The sequence below is a fragment of the Aquarana catesbeiana genome, linkage group LG01 (assembly GCF_042186555.1).
Source record: "Aquarana catesbeiana isolate 2022-GZ linkage group LG01, ASM4218655v1, whole genome shotgun sequence".
Lineage (NCBI taxonomy): Eukaryota > Metazoa > Chordata > Amphibia > Anura > Ranidae > Aquarana > Aquarana catesbeiana.
The window spans coordinates 432,392,353-432,410,198 of NC_133324.1; the positions used below are offsets into that span (position 1 = coordinate 432,392,353).

Below are 17,846 nucleotides of genomic sequence, written 5' to 3' on the forward strand. Positions count from 1 at the left end.
TGCTTTTCCAACCACTTCTACACCAATATATTTGTTGGTTGTTGCCTGTTAACATCTTATTTGTGCAAAATCAATAAACAAATTTGACAAGGAAACAATACATGTAATGCCAGTTTTTAGCACAAACTACTAATATTGTTACAGTACTGTAAGACATCCAACAATAATAGCTACATATTTGGTAAACCGGAATATTAAGACACAGGTCCAGGGAGACTTGCACTGTATGAAGAATTTCTTAAAGTGGTTCTAAAAAGGTACAAGGTTTTTTACCCAAATGCATTATTTGCATTAAGGATAAGAACCTTCTGCAGGCAGCATCCCCCTTCCCCAGCCCCCCTAAATACTTACCTGAGCCTGATCTTGATCCGGCGATGTGCACAAGAGTAGCGTCTCTTCCAGCTCTCTCTCTTCATTGGGCAGAGAGGCAGCAACGGAGCTATTGGCTCATGCTGCTGTCAATCAAAGCCAGTGAGGAGGGAACAGGGGTGAGACCAAGGCCACACGACTTCTCTCATAGCAAGCGGCTTGCTATGGGGGCATGTGCTTCCACTGTGGAGACACTTATAAATTTTGTAGTGTTAGGACTGCAAGCAACACAGGGTGCGTGACGAGGCCTTGCAGCTTTTGCATGCATTTGCAAATGTGTGCTAACTAAACCTCTGCTTTTAACAGACGGTTAGACAGCCCAATTTGGTTGGTTAGCAGACTGGTTAGTGAGTTGAGCTATGGAATTGTTTTTGTCTTACATGTATATGGCCCTCCATGTGCTCCTTGCTGTGAAGGCCAGTTATGTGTCTGGGCAGTGGCCAGTTTTTTGTTACTGTTTGTATATATGGGTCGGGGACACACTGGACACCTTCGCTGCCACTGTGCTCTTGCTGGGTGTCCAGTGTGCTCCTGTTCCTTTAAGGGGGATTGGGCAGCCTCCAGGCTCACCTGTCCCACACACACATCTATCCATTCCATGCATGCGCTTCCACTGTGGAGACACTTATAAATTTTGTAGTGTTAGGACTGCAAGCAACACAGGGTGCCGTGACGAGGGCTTGCAGCTTTCACATGCATTTGCAAATGTGTGCTAACTAAACCCCTGCTTTTAACAGATGGTTAGACAGGCCAATTTGGTTGGTTAGCAGACTGGTTGGTGAGTTGAGCTATGGAATTGTTTTTGTCTTACTTGCTATGGGGGCACTCACAGGGAGGAGGACCCAGGAGCACCGTGTCACAGTCTGGAATCAGGCTCGGAGGCCAGTAGCTATAGCAGTGGAGCAGCACCCACCGACAAGTGGGACAGATATACACGCAGGTCACCCTGGCTGATGACACTGGTTCACCTGAGGTATGGGGTCTGAATACTAACCAGTATTCACCAGAGCTCTTGGTGGTGGAGATTTGCGGTGTTGCACACTTTGCTGTGTGTTAGGTCCTGGTCCTCAGGATTTCCACGCTAGGAGGTGAGCAAGCTGGAGTCCAGTAACAGATATAGCAGGTAAGGATCAAGCAGAAGCTTAGTTGAGGAACAAGCCAAAAGGTTGGTACTGAATAGTTGCAGGTTGGGATTAAGCAGAAGCGTAGTCGAGGAACAAGCCAAAAGTTGGTAACGAGTGGTAGCAAAGATATGGACGGCAGAAGGGGAGACAAAAGTGAAATATTGGCTGGAGGGAGCACAATAATCTGGCAAAACAGGGAGTGCAGAGGCATGGCTTAAATAAGGAAGTCCATGGGAGGAGCAAAGGGTTCAAGATTCAAGACAAAGCAGGGGTCCCAGGTTCATGTCCAGGCCCTGACACATTGGCAGGGGACGCGGGAAGAAGAGGATCAGGGCTGCTTTGTGCAAAACTATTGCACAGAGCAGGTAAGTATAACATGTTTGTTATTTTTTTTAATTTTTACCTTTAGAATCACTTTAAAACCATATTCTTATGCAGGAATTGAAGCTATCACACTATACAACAAATGATCTTAAACAATAACTTACTTTTTCTCATATGACAAAAATACTGAATTCTCTTGATTATACGTATCAATTTCTTTCTTCAGCTTTGCCATTTCGGTTGTAAGCTCGTTCAATTTACTCCTAAAGGTTGACAATGATGTTTAGAGGGGTTACAGAGAATAAGACAGAATCAATAGAAATGGATCCCAATTTTCAGCAGCATCATTGTTGTATAAAATGCCATATATATCAAGATCTACTTGGTCTTGTTTCATACATAACCCCTTTGTGACTGCAGTACAACTTTTTAGGTCCAAATGTAAAATGCCCCTTACTGCGAGAATGTTAAAGTGTCACTAAACTCACATCATAAAAAAAATTTAATAAATGGTGTATTAAAGTATATGCTGTTGATACTCATTCAGACACTATGGGATTTGTATTCTACAAAAAACCTGGTTGATCCTGCTGCTCTCTATCTCCACCTTCTGTTCATGTCCCCAATGCAGCTAGGGATTTGGCAGCTGTGGTGGCAACTCTGCACATGCTCAGTTTTCAGTGAGTTTCTACGCTGAGCATTTCCTCCCTATCACATCTGAGCAGACCATGTGACTATAGAGTCACATGTGTGAGTGTATAACACAGTGGTAAAGGACAGCCTACTCCCTCCCTCCTCCTCCATGCCCACTAACCAGCTAAACACAATGCGAGTGGGATATTATATGTAGATTGATGGAGGGTTCACCTCCCTCTTATTCTAAAACACACACTGGAGGGGCATGACACAGCCTGTGACTGGCAGAAATCTGCCCATACCACGTTTTTGCCAAAAAATACAAAACCACCACAACAAACTACCTCAACCACCCCACACGGCGGCGGCAATATTTATTCACTATTGTCACACAACTGGGTGGCCTCAGGGGGTAGTTCTCTGCGTCCCAAGCCCACCCTTTTTTGAAGCCAATTAGAGCCTCAGGCTCTAATCACATGCTTAAAAAAAATTAAAAACCCAATTGGAATCCATGCGTCAGGCTCCCCGCATGTAGATTAGGGGGCTGGATGAATGGATAGGGGGGGCGGTGCCCCCGCGCCCCTTATAGACGAGCCTCCACTGACTAAATGAGTATTGTTATACACAAAAAAAACCTAGCTTTACATATATGCTTGAGGACTTTTAGGAAGCAAAGAAGAAAGAAGAAAATATATATCTATATATAAAGACAGAATGTCATAATGAGGAGGTAAATTCCCCCATTATCAAATGCGCATACATACATGAAATCTTCCTCTATGCAAGCTTCACATAGACATTGGAGGCAAATTTGCATGTATATGGAGCACTCTGCAGCATTCAGGAGCTGTTATCTTTAGGGTGGTTGGATCATGTATATATATACCAAATACACAAAGTTCTAAAGAGCACGGATTAAACTTGCAAGATCAGCTCTGCAAGTTTCCTGACCTACCAAACTGATCTTACCCTAGAGAGCCATTAGCTGGCAGGCATGTCTCCCTCTATACTCATATGTGGCTTCCAATTTCACCATCAATGCTCACGTGGTAGAACAGGCCTATCAAAGTCTTGTTACCACCATGGTGAGCCCTGCAGCATTTTCAGCCCTACAATGCCATGTAATCCGATTTACATTTCAAGGGTAATACAATTCTTGCAGGGAATTACAAATCATGTTTCAAATGTCAGGACAGGAATCATAACACTTAAACAAAAGCAAATGTCAGATTCAGAAAGTGAGCTTTACTGAACTTCTAACTGGAAGGTGACACTAGAACTGCTGATTGAGAAGTTGTTACTAATGATATGTGGCAGTGATATAACAAAACGTTCTTTGAAAAAGTTTGAATCAGTTGGCTGAACTGTATAGCTGCCAAATGTACAAACATATAGGGGGTCCTGAATAGGCACTACACATTGTAAAAGTTTATCAACATACCGAAGCAGACCAAGAAAGTAGGATTTGTCCAGAATCTGTCTCTGAGGACCTGAAAAGTGGAATAAACCTTATTATCAGCACTGATATCTATAGGCTCATATTATTGTTACTTACATACAGTCTGACACAAAACATTTTGTACTGCAGAGAGCACAGAAACGGTAAAAATAAAAATTAACAAAACAAAAGACAGAAAAATTAGGAGGATAATTTGAGGTTTGCAACCTTTGCAGGTTCCCTTAGCTATGGTCATGGAAGTCATTGCCACTACAAAAAACATGAAAATACGCAAATACAGAATACTGTATACTGTATAATAAAGCATTCCCTAAAAAGCCCTTTGGTTTTTTTGGGGAAAACTACTCCTGCCCTGCAAGGGTTAACCACTCATTTTTTCTTCTCCAGTGGAATTTCCCTTTGCATCATCATGTCCAATGCAGAGATATAGACTTTGCATCAGTCTTGATAACGTAAGAGGACCATAGACTGCTGGAGCATAGGGGAGAAGATGCTACAATGACCGGTCTAGCAGAGCAGTGGATCATAAGTAAATATTCTATATGCCCCCTGACCTAAACAAGCAGCTTAAGCAGTATTAAACCCAAAAGCAAACATTTATTATATTGCAGCTTACCAATTCTTAGATGTGGTGGCTGCATTAGTTTTCTATTTAGACTTTCTTTCTTCTATTTTAATTTGGTGATCCAACAGAACGGCTCGCTAGCAGGTACAGGGTGGAGACAAACCATTTAACACTGACAGGTGATTAAAATGATCAGCTTTTTTTATTTATGCACTGTAAATCCTTTTTGGCAAAAGGGAAAAAAATGGTTTGCTGTAACTGATTTGGTAATTACAGTGAAGTTTGGCTTCAGTTTGTTAGCTTATTTAAATTTGCTATTCCATCTAACATTTTTAAATGTGCCTCCTGTGCTCATTCATCTAGAGTGGTGTCTGTATAATACAGGAGGTGTGTTGCCGGCAAGTGAAAAGACAGGTGGAAAAAAGCCTAAAAAAATAAAACTAATTTTATTTTATAACATTTAATGATTGGTAAGCTGCAATATATTACAATTTTGGATTTGTGTTTAATATCGCTTTAAACCTTGCAATGTGGGCACGGCCTCATTGCAAGGAAGAATTTTCAAGCCTAACACAACTGAGGACACCTCCATCAAATTTTACTAGCTCACAAACGCTTCAAAATCAATATCTAAGAACTAAAACAATACCTAATACAAGGCAGTCAGCAATAACCTGTATCCCAGGGGTGCCCAACCACTGGGCTGTGCGGCGCCCTCTGATGTAGCCTGCCCCCAACTGCTTGCCTCCTGTTCCAAGCCCAGATTGTGGGTTCCCAACCTGGCATCCCCAAGCATCAGTGTGAAGAACAGAGCCAGCGCTAGGGGAAGCATGCAGCTGCAGTAGAGAGCAGAGCCGATGCTTCTGGCATAGTGCCAGGTCCTGTCAAAGATCGAGTGATTCCAAATGCACGCCACCTGAGACAGAAGCTACCAGCGATGCACGTCAGCTGTACCCTCTAGCAGTATGCACTTGCCATACCCACTCAGGGGGACAGCCAGCAGTACCTGCCAGCCATACACACCCTAGGGGACAGCCTGCAGCAGCATCTAGCCATACTCATCCTGGGGGAGAGCCAGCAGCAGCTGCCAGCCATACCCTTCCTGGGGGAGAGCCAGCAGCAGCTGCCAGCCATACCCGCCCTGGGGGACAGCCAGCAGCAGCCCCCAGCCATACCTGCCCTGGGGGACAGCCAGCAGCAGCATCTAGCCATACTCATCCTGGGGGAGAGCCAGCAGCAGCTGCCAGCCATACCCAACCTGGGGGGACAGCCAGCAGCAGCCCCCAGCCATACCCAACCTGGGGGACCGCCAGCAGCAGCCCCCAGCCATACCCAACCTGGGGGACCGCCAGCAGCAGCCCCCAGCCATACCCAACCTGGGGGACCGCCAGCAGCAGCCCCCCCAGCCATACCCAACCTGGGGGACCGCCAGCAGCAGCCCCCAGCCATACCCAACCTGGGGGACCGCCAGCAGCAGCTCCCAGCCATACCCAACCTGGGGGACCGCCAGCAGCAGCCCCCAGCCATACCCAACCTGGGGGACCGCCAGCAGCAGCTCCCAGCCATACCCAACCTGGGGGACCGCCAGCAGCAGCCCCCAGCCATACCCAACCTGGGGGACCGCCAGCAGCAGCCCCCAGCCATACCCAACCTGGGAGACCGCCAGCAGCAGCCCCCAGCCATACCCAACCTGGGAGACAGCCAGCGGTACCTGCCAGCCATTCCCACCCTGGGGGACACCAGCAGCCACCAGCCATACCCGCAGCCAGCGATACCTGCAGGAATCCTGAGAAAAAAGTTAAGATTGAGGTCAGTTTTTGAAAAAAATCAAACAGCAATAGGCATAACTGTTCTTTACACTGGTACACTAGCTACACTGGGCTGCTTTCAAACTGATCCGCAGGTGCAGTGTGCCTGCGGGTTACCTGCACTGAGCCAGACTTCTGGTATTAGCTGCAGGTATGGTGCGCTTTCAGAAAGTCCACCACACCTGCAAGATATTATAGAATTCTATGGCAAAGTGCAGCTAACCCCAAGTAAACTGCAGTGCATCAGTGTGAAAGTAGCCTTAGGCCCCTTTCACACAATCAGTTCAATCGGGTCTACCTGTTTTTCAGGCAGACCCAATCGGACCCTCCATTCACCTCTATGGAGTGGCAGATGTAAATGGTATTGTATCGTTTACAACCGCCTACCTCCAATCCAATCCGCTTTAAAAAAAAAAAACAAAAAAAAATAAAAAACAGATGGGGATCCGTCCCCTTCCGTCTGGGCGGATAGGATTGGTGGGCTCATAGAGTAGAGTGTGCTGTGTCCCTGTCTGCTCATTGTGGCCCGTGACCGGTTACCAGGTTGCTTAAGTGGCCCTTGCTCTTCAAACGGTTGGGCACCCCTGCTGTATTCTTACCATCAATATATTCCTGACATAAACGGTAAACTGATTATTAAAAAGCAAATTTGTAATGCTGATCTAAGGGAACTGCGTCAGGCACACATGGGTTTTATTGCTGGAGGAGTTCCTCTGATGAAAGCAAGCATAAATCCAACATGAATCTCCATTTGGTTCTGTTACCTATGCTAATGTACAGTGTGTTCTCTGTTCCTATAACACAGCTTAATATTACATTTGTTCAAAGAATTAGTCCCAGGACTTACTATTAAAGTGTTAATAGTAAGAGACGAGGAGGATCTGGGCTGCTCTGTGCAAAACCACTGCAACAGAGCAGGTAAATAAAACATGTTTGTTATTTAAAAAAAACAAGGGCTTTAATACCACTTGAAATCACTGCTGTTAAAAAGGTTGCCCTCTGCTGTTAGATTTGTATAATCACAGAAAATTGTCATTTTCATTTCCTGGCTCCGAGTCATGTCAGCACATATAGGGGAGGAGCTGATCTGTAGTGTGCAAACTTGACTCACCATCAGGAAAACAAAAAAATTGCTTTCATATACTTACCGTAATTTTTTTTTTTTTTTGGCTCTGCCTCATGTAGGCACACAACAGGTCCACTTCTTTTTGCTGTTTGCTGACATAATGCAAAGCCAGGAAAAGCATTAAAAAAAAAAAGCAACAAACAGTGCACCAGCAATGCAGAACATGTAAGTCATAGCTTTAACCCATCTGTTGAGCAGAACTATAAACATATAGAAGACTGTAGAAATAATAACAATTATCATTTTTTTTAATATTATTTCTATAAGTGCTATTATTATTATTGCTACTACTAATACATTTTTGTTGTTTATACAAAGTAATTTCTACCTTTTATCCCAGTTTTCATTCCACTCAAGCCTTGCTGAGTAACAGGTCGGTCTGCTACTCTTATCTGTGCTGTAAGTACTCCACTTGTACCCTGTGGCCCACCACGTGTCCCAGGTCTGGCAGTACCAGGCAGCATCTACAGAAACAAAATCAATAATAAAATCTACGATGGAACATAGGGCTGATTCAGTCTCACAGGTTAAGTACACCAACATTTAACTAGACTGTAATAATATCAACTAATGGTACATTCATAGAATTAAAAAAAAAAAAAAAAAAAAAGGGAGGTTGTTGAACACACATTTTCTCCAAATTGAGTCAAAATTTCTAAAATAATTTCAAACAAAATCCATAAAAATACTAATGTCACACTGAAATTATGGATAGAAATAATTTTTCTGTAGTACAAAATTTTCTTCAAGCTAGCTGCTGCCATAACAACGATATCCACCAACAAACTTTGGACGTACATCGGCGTGCGGCGGTTGGCAAGTGGTTCAGGACTGTACGTTTATATGAGGCCTTTAGGCCCGTTTTGACAAATGGTAACTTTTTAGGCTCCAACTGTGTTATATGGAGCATTTCGTACAATTTGATCAATTGATTTTTAAAAGAGAAGTTTGGGAATGGGTTTTTGCAGAATCATACTTACCTAGCTGGATGCTGCATCTGTCCCCCGCCAGCTCTAACACTGAGAACCGAGCAATCAAACACCGCCAATTGCTCAGTTCTCACAGTTGTGAGCAGAGGGCTGGTGGCTGTCAGTCAGCGGCTCTCTGCTCTATCCCCCCTCCCCCTGTGTACTTACTGGTGCGCTGGGCTGTGGAAGGGGCGGAATTGGCCAGGTCATGCTCTCAGCAGCTCGCTGAGAGGCTAAGCCACGTGTCAGTCCAGGCATGTGGGCAGATCCCGACCATATGGGCTCTGTGACATCAGCAGACAGCGGAGGTCAGACCTCTGTCTGCTGAAAACGGGTCACAGGAGTGCAGAAGGAAATGCACTCTTGTGATCCATAGAAGTAGTACAGCCAAACGAGCTTTGGCTATACTTCTCCTTTAATGCCTTCTTTGTTCCCCCTGTTTCTCTTGGCTTTTGTGCTGAAAAAGTATATCTAAAGAATGCAAGAAAAAATAAAATGAACAAAGGACTGGTCTGTCACACTGACAGCCCAGCAGATTACATTGGGAGAGCCACTTTCTTCTAGTGTAAATATCTGAGTTTTCCCTCCCACTTTAAAAGCTAAACCCTCTAAATAACAGCAGTGTTAAAGCTATTGACACATAGTTGGCAGCTCTAAAAACTGACAGCTGAGCTTTGATGATTACACTGGGAGAGACGTGCTCTCCCAGTGTAATCTAGGGGACTGAGCTCTGTTTGACTGCTGAGTGACTCATCCACTCAATGTCCTAGTAAGATGAAACTAAAAGGAAATCCAACATTTTAGGGCTTGTCCGCACTGTGTTCAGCTGGGCTGATTTGTGTGGATTAACACTTACTCAACACAATAGCCATTACATTAATTGTTCTCTATGCACCCTGTTCACATATTTGTGATTGTAAAAATGCAGCATCTCTGCATTTTTTTTTTTAAGCAGTACCACGCAGCACGCCATAGTAAACACACCTACAGAATCTACACCAGCATGCATGCATTTTAGCTGGTGGGAAAAAGCCTAAAGGCATTTTTTTTTTTTCGAGTGCAGATGGAATAGAACATCTTTCAGTTTTTATTGCTGTCTGTGTCCCCTTTAAGGATATTCTCTCTCTCTCTATGTGTCCTGTTTACCATAATTATTTAAAGTGAAAATAAAAGAAAATCCCAAATTTTGGGTTGTCCCCAGAAAAGTAAGAGAGGAAATCTAATGGGTACATTAGTTGTGGTAACCTGGGGGTCCCCAAGGAATTCCCTTAAAGTGGTTGTAACCCTTAGCCCCGGTTCACACAGGGGCGGCACGACTTGCACGTCGCCTCACCGAGGCGACCTGCACACGACTGCCACGGCGACTTGCAAAACGACTTCTGTATAGAAGTCTATGCAAGTCACCCCCAAAGTAGTACAGGAACCTTTTTCTAAGTCGGAGCGACTTGCGTCGCTCTGATTAGAACGGTTCCATTGTACAGAACGGGACGCTACGGGTCAGGCGACTAGGTCGCCTGACAAGTCGTCCCAGTGTGAACCGGGGCTTAAGCCTCATACACACGATCAAATTTTCGGCAGGGAATTGTGTGATGACAGACTGTTGGCCTAAAATCCGACCGTTAGTACGCTCCATCAGACAATCGTTGTCCAACTTTCCGCCAACAAATGTTGGATGGCAGGCTAGAAAATTTTCACCAGTCAACGGTCAGTTGTCAGATTTTCGTATCGTCTGTACACAAAGTCCGTCACACAAAAGTCCAAAGTACAAACACGTATGCTCGGAATCAGTGCTCACCAAACACGACATTAGCAGAAGGTGCCCAAAGGGTGGCGCTCAAGAGCTGAAATTAGACGTAGTACGTCACTACGTTCGTGTTTGTTGGCCGACAATTGTGTGCCATTAGTATGCAAGACAAGTTCCTGGCACACACCCTTTGGATAAAAGTCTGACGCTCTGTTGGCCAACAATCTGATCGTGTGTACGAGGCTTTAGTCATGAAATCTGAACAAAGCACATACAGTATATCTGTAGTGTTTACTTATCTCTCTACAAAGCTCTAAGTGTCATTTCTCTCTGGTGCTTTGTTCCTCTGTTATCAGCATGTGTTACTTTTGAGAAGTTTTCCCGATACATGAGATAAATTTGTGGCGGGGAGGAGAGCTCAGCACACAGCTTGTCTATTCAGAACTAGGGATGGGCTTAGGTGTGTTCGGATTGTAGTCTCAACCCACCTGAGCAATCACGCCAGGAAGCCCTCACTGCACACCGCCAATCATAGGCAGTGAGGCATTTTCTGGCCCGCAGCTGCACATACACATGCTGCCTATGATTGGCGGTGTGCAGTGACGGCTTCCTGGCACAATTGCTCAGGTGGGTTGGGACTACGAGCCGAACACAACTGAGCTCATCCCTATTCAGAAGACACAGCTCTGTCTGCATCATTCCTTTGTTCCTGTGCCCTGTGTCTAATCCCTTTCCTCCAATCAGCTCTCACACAGTGTACAATTGCTCTAACTGCAGCTCTCCGCCTCCTCCTCTGTGCTCCTGACAGATAAAGAAGGATTTTATCTAAATTCTGCACTTTTGAAGGGACGTATGGAAGAGAAGATTGCAGATAAACAGTAAATCTTATGTAGGAGGATTTGTTTAATCTCTGTGTATCACCTGAGACCAGTTACTTCACCTCATATATGAGAGGGTTTACACCACTTTAATTTTCAAGGATTTACTCTCACTTCCTGTTTGGCTATGAGCCAGGACGTAAGGGGAAATCTTTGCGACAGGACACAGATTTAAAGAAAAATCTGACAGGTGTTATAACCCTCCCTTGCTCTATCCAAAATGAAAGAAAAAATGTTTTGCCTATACTTCTACTTTAACCCTACTTTGGAGAGATTTTTATTTCATGGACAAGAAGTAAGAAGACACAGACAGCAGTGATGATCAGTAATATATGTACAATGCTTTTATTCCCTATACCTGCTCCATGTTTTATGTACCTTGAAGAACTATCAAATAAAAAGGAGACAATAAATGTAATCTTTACAGGCTCCCCAACCAAAAAAGGCTTCCGAAGGCTACAGGAACGTTTAGGGTGCAGATGAGAACATACAGTTTCTGGGCCAACATTCCGGTATCGGTACAGTACTGATGTTTCTTCAGCTTTTCACAACAGAATTGATACCAGAGTACCCTAGAGTATTTTCATATGGAGAGTCATAGGGAGTACTTACAGCAGTTGAAAGCCTGCTTGCTGTGGGTGGGGCTCTCATTCCAGTTGGAGGTCTGTTTGGAATAGAGCCAATACCTCCCCTTGACATGGGACGAGCTGATGGTGGCCGTTGACTGCTCGCCATGTTTAGTGATGCTAAAAGGAAAAATAAAGAAAACATAAAAATAATGGCTAATATAATACAGTGAGTTTCATGTCAGTAAAGTTATGAGGAATACTGACTATTCTGATTCCTGTATAAGCCCAAATGTAGTGGGTTCTAGTTTAGCAGCTCATCAACTTTAAAAGGTAGAGTTACCTATGAAGGCATATTCTAATATAGCATATAACGGGTTTTAAAATCTGCCTATTTGTAAGATTACCCTCCCCCCACACCTGACATGAAGAGCCAGTCAGTAGGTATGGAGGACACCAACAGACAATAGATCATTGCCTGAATAGTTCAGAACAGTCATGCCTGTGGAAACCCTATTTAATAAAGAAGTGCAAATAACTACAACAAACTTCAGTCAAACTCCTCCTTAAGCTCACCGTTCATGTTACAATCTGATTGAACATGAATCTCCTTGGCTGCTCTCACACTGAAAGCGCCAGCTGTTAGCGCTAAAGTGCTGCTCGTTTTAGCGGCACTTTAGCAATGTTTAATCAGCGCTTTTACGCTACTCGTATTAGTGGCACTTTTCGGCCACTAGCAGGGTGCTTTTTACCCCCCAAAAAAGGGTAAAAAGTCCAGTTTTGTGGCTCTTTCAAAAGCGCTTTTCAAGCGCTGCCCATTCATTCCAATGGGCAGGGCGTCTTGGGAGCGCTAAATACATCACTCTTTACCCGCCCCAAAGATGCTGCTTGCAGGACTTTTCGGAACGTCCCGCAAGCGCACCACCCGAGTGTGAAAAGACACACTGCAATGAATGGGAGGCGGTTTTCAGGCACTTAGCAGAGGCTATTTCCAGCGCTAAAGCGCCTGAAGACCGCCCCAGTGTGAAGCTGGTCTAACATCTACTAACAACTATGTAGTACAGGGGCCTGCCTAATTGGATAGATTCAGTAGGTCCTGATTAAGGATGGGCTTGAGTGTGTTTGGAGACTGAACCATCTGGTTCCTTCTAACACCCGGTCCAGGTTGCAGGTGTCTAGAGACACGGTTCCACTTGCTGGGGCACTGATAAGCCTTTTTATAACGTTCGTTTGAGTATTACTCTTGTTGTTACATTTTTTAATAAATTTTATCTTTGGTAATGCACAAGGTCGGTGCGCCCTCCTTTTCTTTCTATATGTTTCATTTCTCATGATACCCATTGTTCTGAGGAGGGCAGCAAGACCTTTGACATTCCATAGTTTATCCGAAAGGTTGGCTACACCACCTACTCATAGACTAAGCTCCTGAGCGCAGGAGATTGTGTTGTGTTGTTTGGAGTCTGAACCTGCCTGGGCTATCCCTGCAGACAGCCAATCATAAGTAGCCAAGGCATTGTCTGCCCTGCAGCTGCAAGTATACAAGGGGCGAATATACATGCAGCTGAGAATGCCTCAGTTGCTTATGATTGGCTGTCTGCAGTGACAGCTTCCCGAGGGGATAGCACAGGCGGGTTTGGACTCATGTCACCTGATCACCTGATCTCATCCCTAGTCCTCAGATTACAAAGATTTGGTAAATCTAAAGGTAATTCTAAAAATATCATCTGATTGGATTGTAAGGTGTTTGGTGACAATTGCTAGCTTTGCGTCAATCAAAACATCAAATGATAAATGTTATTTGACTGCCTTGGGAGAGTGATTTTTGTTCTCTCCTTTTTTAATATATTAGGATTTTCCTTGGCCTTTAATCACTTCAATACTCGCCCATAGTAATATGACGCCCACAGATGGGATCTCCCATCCTGGGTGGACGTCATATGACGTCCTGGGCCTCCCGGCCGTCTAGGGGGCGCGCGATAGTGTGTTCCCAGTACAGGGGAACACCGATCGGTCTCCTCCCCTTGTGAGTCCCCTCCCCCTACAGTTAGAAACACTCCCTAGCAAACACAGTTAACCCCTCGATCACTAACTAGTGTTAACCCCTTCCCTGCCTGTCACATTTACACAGTAATCAGTGCAATTTTATAGAACTGATCGCTGTATAAATGTGAATGGTCCCAAAATAATATCAAAAGTGTCCGAAGTGTCCGCCATAATGTCGTAGTCACGAAAAAAAAAAAATTGCAGATCACCGCCATTACTAGTAAAAAAAAAAAAAAAAAAAAAATGCCATAAATCTATCCCCTATTTTGTAGACGCTATAACTTTTGCGCAAAACCAATCAATATACGCTTATTGCGATTTTTTTTTTTTTTTAAATTGGGATATTTATTATAGCAAAAAGTAAAAAATATTGTGTTTTTTTTTTTTTTTTTCAAAATTGTCGCTCTTATTTTGTTTATAGTGCAAAAAATAAAAAATGCAGAGGTGATCAAATACCACCAAAAAAAAAGCTCTATTTGTGGGGAAAAAAGGACGTCAATTTTGTTTGTGTATACAGTGTAGCACGACCACGCAATTGTCATTCAAAGTGCGACAGCGCTGAAAACTAAAAATTGGTCTGGGCAGGAAGGGGGTGAAAATGACCTGTACTGAAGTGGTTAAATAAAACAGATGATCAGATTCCCACTAATCATAATAAAATGAACATGCCACAGTCATCTGTGGGCTCATTCACAAAGCTGTTAAGGACTGTAGACTGTCAAGATCAGCGTCCTTCTGCGATGGTTACAGCTGGGTGTTTGCATTTAAGAAGCCTGTATTAATCAATGACAGGCTGATGTGTTAGGGAGAGAAGAGCAGCCCTGTATGCAGATAGTTTGGATCAAGATCCGCTCATGTGTCCCTAACAGCAGCAGGGCCAGATCTAGCCTGTCTGATTTGGTGTTGAAGTACAAAAAAAAGTCAGGGGGGGCAGAATGTCAACATACTATCATTTTATCCTCTTCTAGTTCCCTACATCTCTATGTGGCTACAATGAAAAGCACATGTAATAAGCCAGCATTTCTCAAATTTTTTTTTTTTTTTTTTGTGTCATGGCACATTTTAAAAGTATGCAAAATCACGAGACACCCCAGTCCCTAATTGTATATATTGGGCAGAAGGACATTGGCATCAGCAGTGGATGATGATGTCACCCATTCCTTGGCACCATGTGGGGGAGTTCCCCTAATACATCAGTGTTACCCCTTCACATCAGATTTAGCCCCCTTTACATAACTGCACTCCCCCCCCTCCAATTAAAATCATCTTCTTCAAATCAGTCATGCCCTTCCTATTGAAGTCCCCATCACAGTAGAGTTCCCCCATCACAACATAGTCCTCCCTTCACAAATAGCAACAAATGATGCCTTACATCCTGGTACGCCCCCCTTGTGCCATGGAAACAAAGGATGTGGTGCTGTGGATAGGGGAAGGGCACTGTGCAGTCATGCCAACTTAGCACTGCTGAAGTTGTGCACTACCCCCAGCCATTCTTTACTGATATTAATGTCGCTGGTCCTGGGGTCGTCACCAATGAAAGCTCATCCCAGCACCCCCTAGGTCCGGCCCCCTCAGATAGCAAGGATAACTTGCCACATATTTGTGGCAGTGTATAATTGTAAGTCTGTTAACTTGCTGCACATTTTCACTGGCAAGTTGTGCAACAGAGATGGGCTCGGGCTTGTTTGAAAATCCCACATGCTCGATCCCACCAGGAAGCTAACACTTCACAGCGCTAATCACAGGCAGTGAGACATGTCCCGATCTGTGTAGCTGCAGACAGGGAAATGTCTCACTAACTGTGATTAGCGCTGTGCAGTGTCGGCTTCCTGGAGGGATCGGGCATGTGGGATTTTTGAACACACCTGAGCCCAACTCTATCGTATACTTGCAAAGCACTTGAAGCACAAGTTCTTGTTGACATTTTTTCCAATTTGTAGCAAATTTGCGTGGCAAGTTTCTAGCAAGAGCAAAGTTGCAGTAGTGAGTCTACAGCAAGGGTCTTCAAACTATGGCCCTCCAGTTGTTCAAGAACTACAACTCCTATCATGGCTTGCCATGTCTGTGAATGTCAGAGTTTTACAAAGCCTCATGGGATGTGTAGTTCCGCAACAGCTGGAGGGCCATAGTTTGAGGATCCCTGGTCTACAGCAAGAGCTCTGCTAGTCTACAGCATGAAATTTCAGCCACAGTGACCCCTGTGGTGGGATGACTATTGCACAACATAACTGAACCAGAACTTGCAGAAGACTTGCAGAATGTTTGCAAAGAAAGTTGATCTGGAGTCATGCAATGCAGACTTGCTGCAATTGTGCAACAAACCTGTGAAGCCTGGCAAGTCTAGCAATAGCTTAGCAAGTCCATTTTCAAATTTGCAGCACAATTGCTCGCTATCTGAGCCCGAACCACAAATAAGTGCTCCATACATGATTACATGTAGACAGCTGTGGAGCCTGTCATTGATTTGTCGCCCAAGGTACGTCATATGTCCTGGGCTTTGAGTGGGGATATCTGAATGATGCCTTCAGCTACAGGCATCATCCAGATATCATCTTTTTCAGCCGGCGATTCCCTGCACCGTAAGAACAATCAAAGAGGCAGTTCAGCTGCTTGATCGTTCTTGCAGGCGACAGGAGGGGACGTCCCCTGCCTCCTGCTGCCCTCTGGTGCTTCTACTGGCTCGCCTGTGTGATCAGTGAGCTGGAGAAGGAATCCACAGGAGCCAGAAGTTGAGAATAGAGATTGCCGGGGACCAGATGGTCCCCGGCAATCTCTATGACCTTCGGAGGCCAGGGCACGACATTCTTTCCTGTCTGGAGGAGAGATGTGGGGTCTTATAGACCTCACATCTCTCCATATAGAAGACCTGTCACGCACCATTCCTATTACAAGGGATGTTTACATTCCTTGTAATAGGAATGAAAGTGATAAAAAAAAAAACATTTTAAAAGGGAAAGTGTAAAAATAAAAAAAATTCAAATAAAATAGACAATAAATAAAAAAATATTTTTAAAGTGTCCCCGCGCTTGCACACAGAAGTGAACACATATGTAAGTTGGGCCCACATATATAAATGGTGTTCAAACCAGACGCGAGGTGTCGAAGCGAACGTTAGAGCGAGAGCAATAATTCTAGCACTAGACCTCCTCTGTAACTCTAAACAGGTAACCTGTAAAAAAAAAAAAAAAAAAAAAAAAAAAATTTAAAGCATCGCCTATGGAGATTTTTAAGTACCAAAGTTTGGCGCCATACCACGAGCGTGTGCAATTTTAAAGAGTGACATGTTAGGTATCTCCTTACTTGGCATAAAATCATCTTTCACATTATATAGAAAAATTGGGCTAACTGTTTTGTTTTTTTCAATTCATGAAACACGTTTGAAAAATCACTGCGCAAATACTGCGTGACATAAAATGTTGCAACAACCGCCATTTTATTCCTTAGGACAGTGATGGCGAACCTTGGCACCCCAGATGTTCCGGAACCACATTTCCAATGACGCTCATGCACTCTGCGGTGTAGTTTGAGCATCATTGGAAATGTAGTTCCAAAACATCTGAGGTGCCAAGGTTCACCATCACTGCCCTAGGGTCTCTGCTATAAAAAAAAAAAAAAAAATAACGTTTGGGGGTTCTGAGTAATTTTCTAGAAAAAAAAAATGATGACATATAGGAGCGAAGTGCCAGAATTGGCCTGGATTCAGTGGTTACATGGAGCCTGTCATTGATTTGCACAGGTTTCAGAACTGCAGCCAATGGTGACAACTGTCTGTCCCCACTGCAGAATTACCGATCCGAGTGGTGAACGGTCCTGGACTGATGCCCGAGTGAGCCCTTTGACCCTGGGCTTATGAGATCACTCAGATACGACAGGTGCATTTCACCTGCAGCTGACCTCCCTCTGATCGCCTTCAAACGGATTCCACACTCTCATAGACTTGTATGGAAATAAAAAGCGTTAATAAGGAAGGCAGTTGGTTTTTAAAGATGACACGTGATCAGGAGAAGTAAAGATTGTTTACATTCTTAATCACGTGTTCCATGAAGCAGCACATAACCTGTGTATGTAAATCTACTGTAGAACTAAGAGTCCCAGCATATCCTACAATAGCACACTGCTTGGTGAGCTGATCCTCACTGTCACCAGTCCGGTATTTAGACATGTATCCCCGCTTCTGTCGTCACACACTAAATGATGTCTATGGATCACACTATAGGAGAGAGAAGAACGGCACAC

At 44.2% G+C, this 17,846-nt stretch overlaps 1 protein-coding gene across 1 annotated transcript in view; it reads right to left on the bottom strand.

The window, feature by feature from the left end:
- The window catches only part of IFT74 (intraflagellar transport 74), a 188,517-nt gene that overhangs the window by 170,531 nt on the left and 140 nt on the right, over positions 1–17,846 (bottom strand). The window contains exons 2-5 of the mRNA XM_073635941.1: positions 11,614–11,747; positions 7,740–7,875; positions 3,895–3,943; positions 1,982–2,080 (exon numbers count right to left, since the gene is read on the bottom strand). Of these exons, the coding sequence (XP_073492042.1) occupies positions 1,982–2,080; positions 3,895–3,943; positions 7,740–7,875; positions 11,614–11,736 (407 nt within the window). The 5' untranslated portion in view covers positions 11,737–11,747. The remainder of the gene's footprint in view (positions 1–1,981; positions 2,081–3,894; positions 3,944–7,739; positions 7,876–11,613; positions 11,748–17,846) is intronic.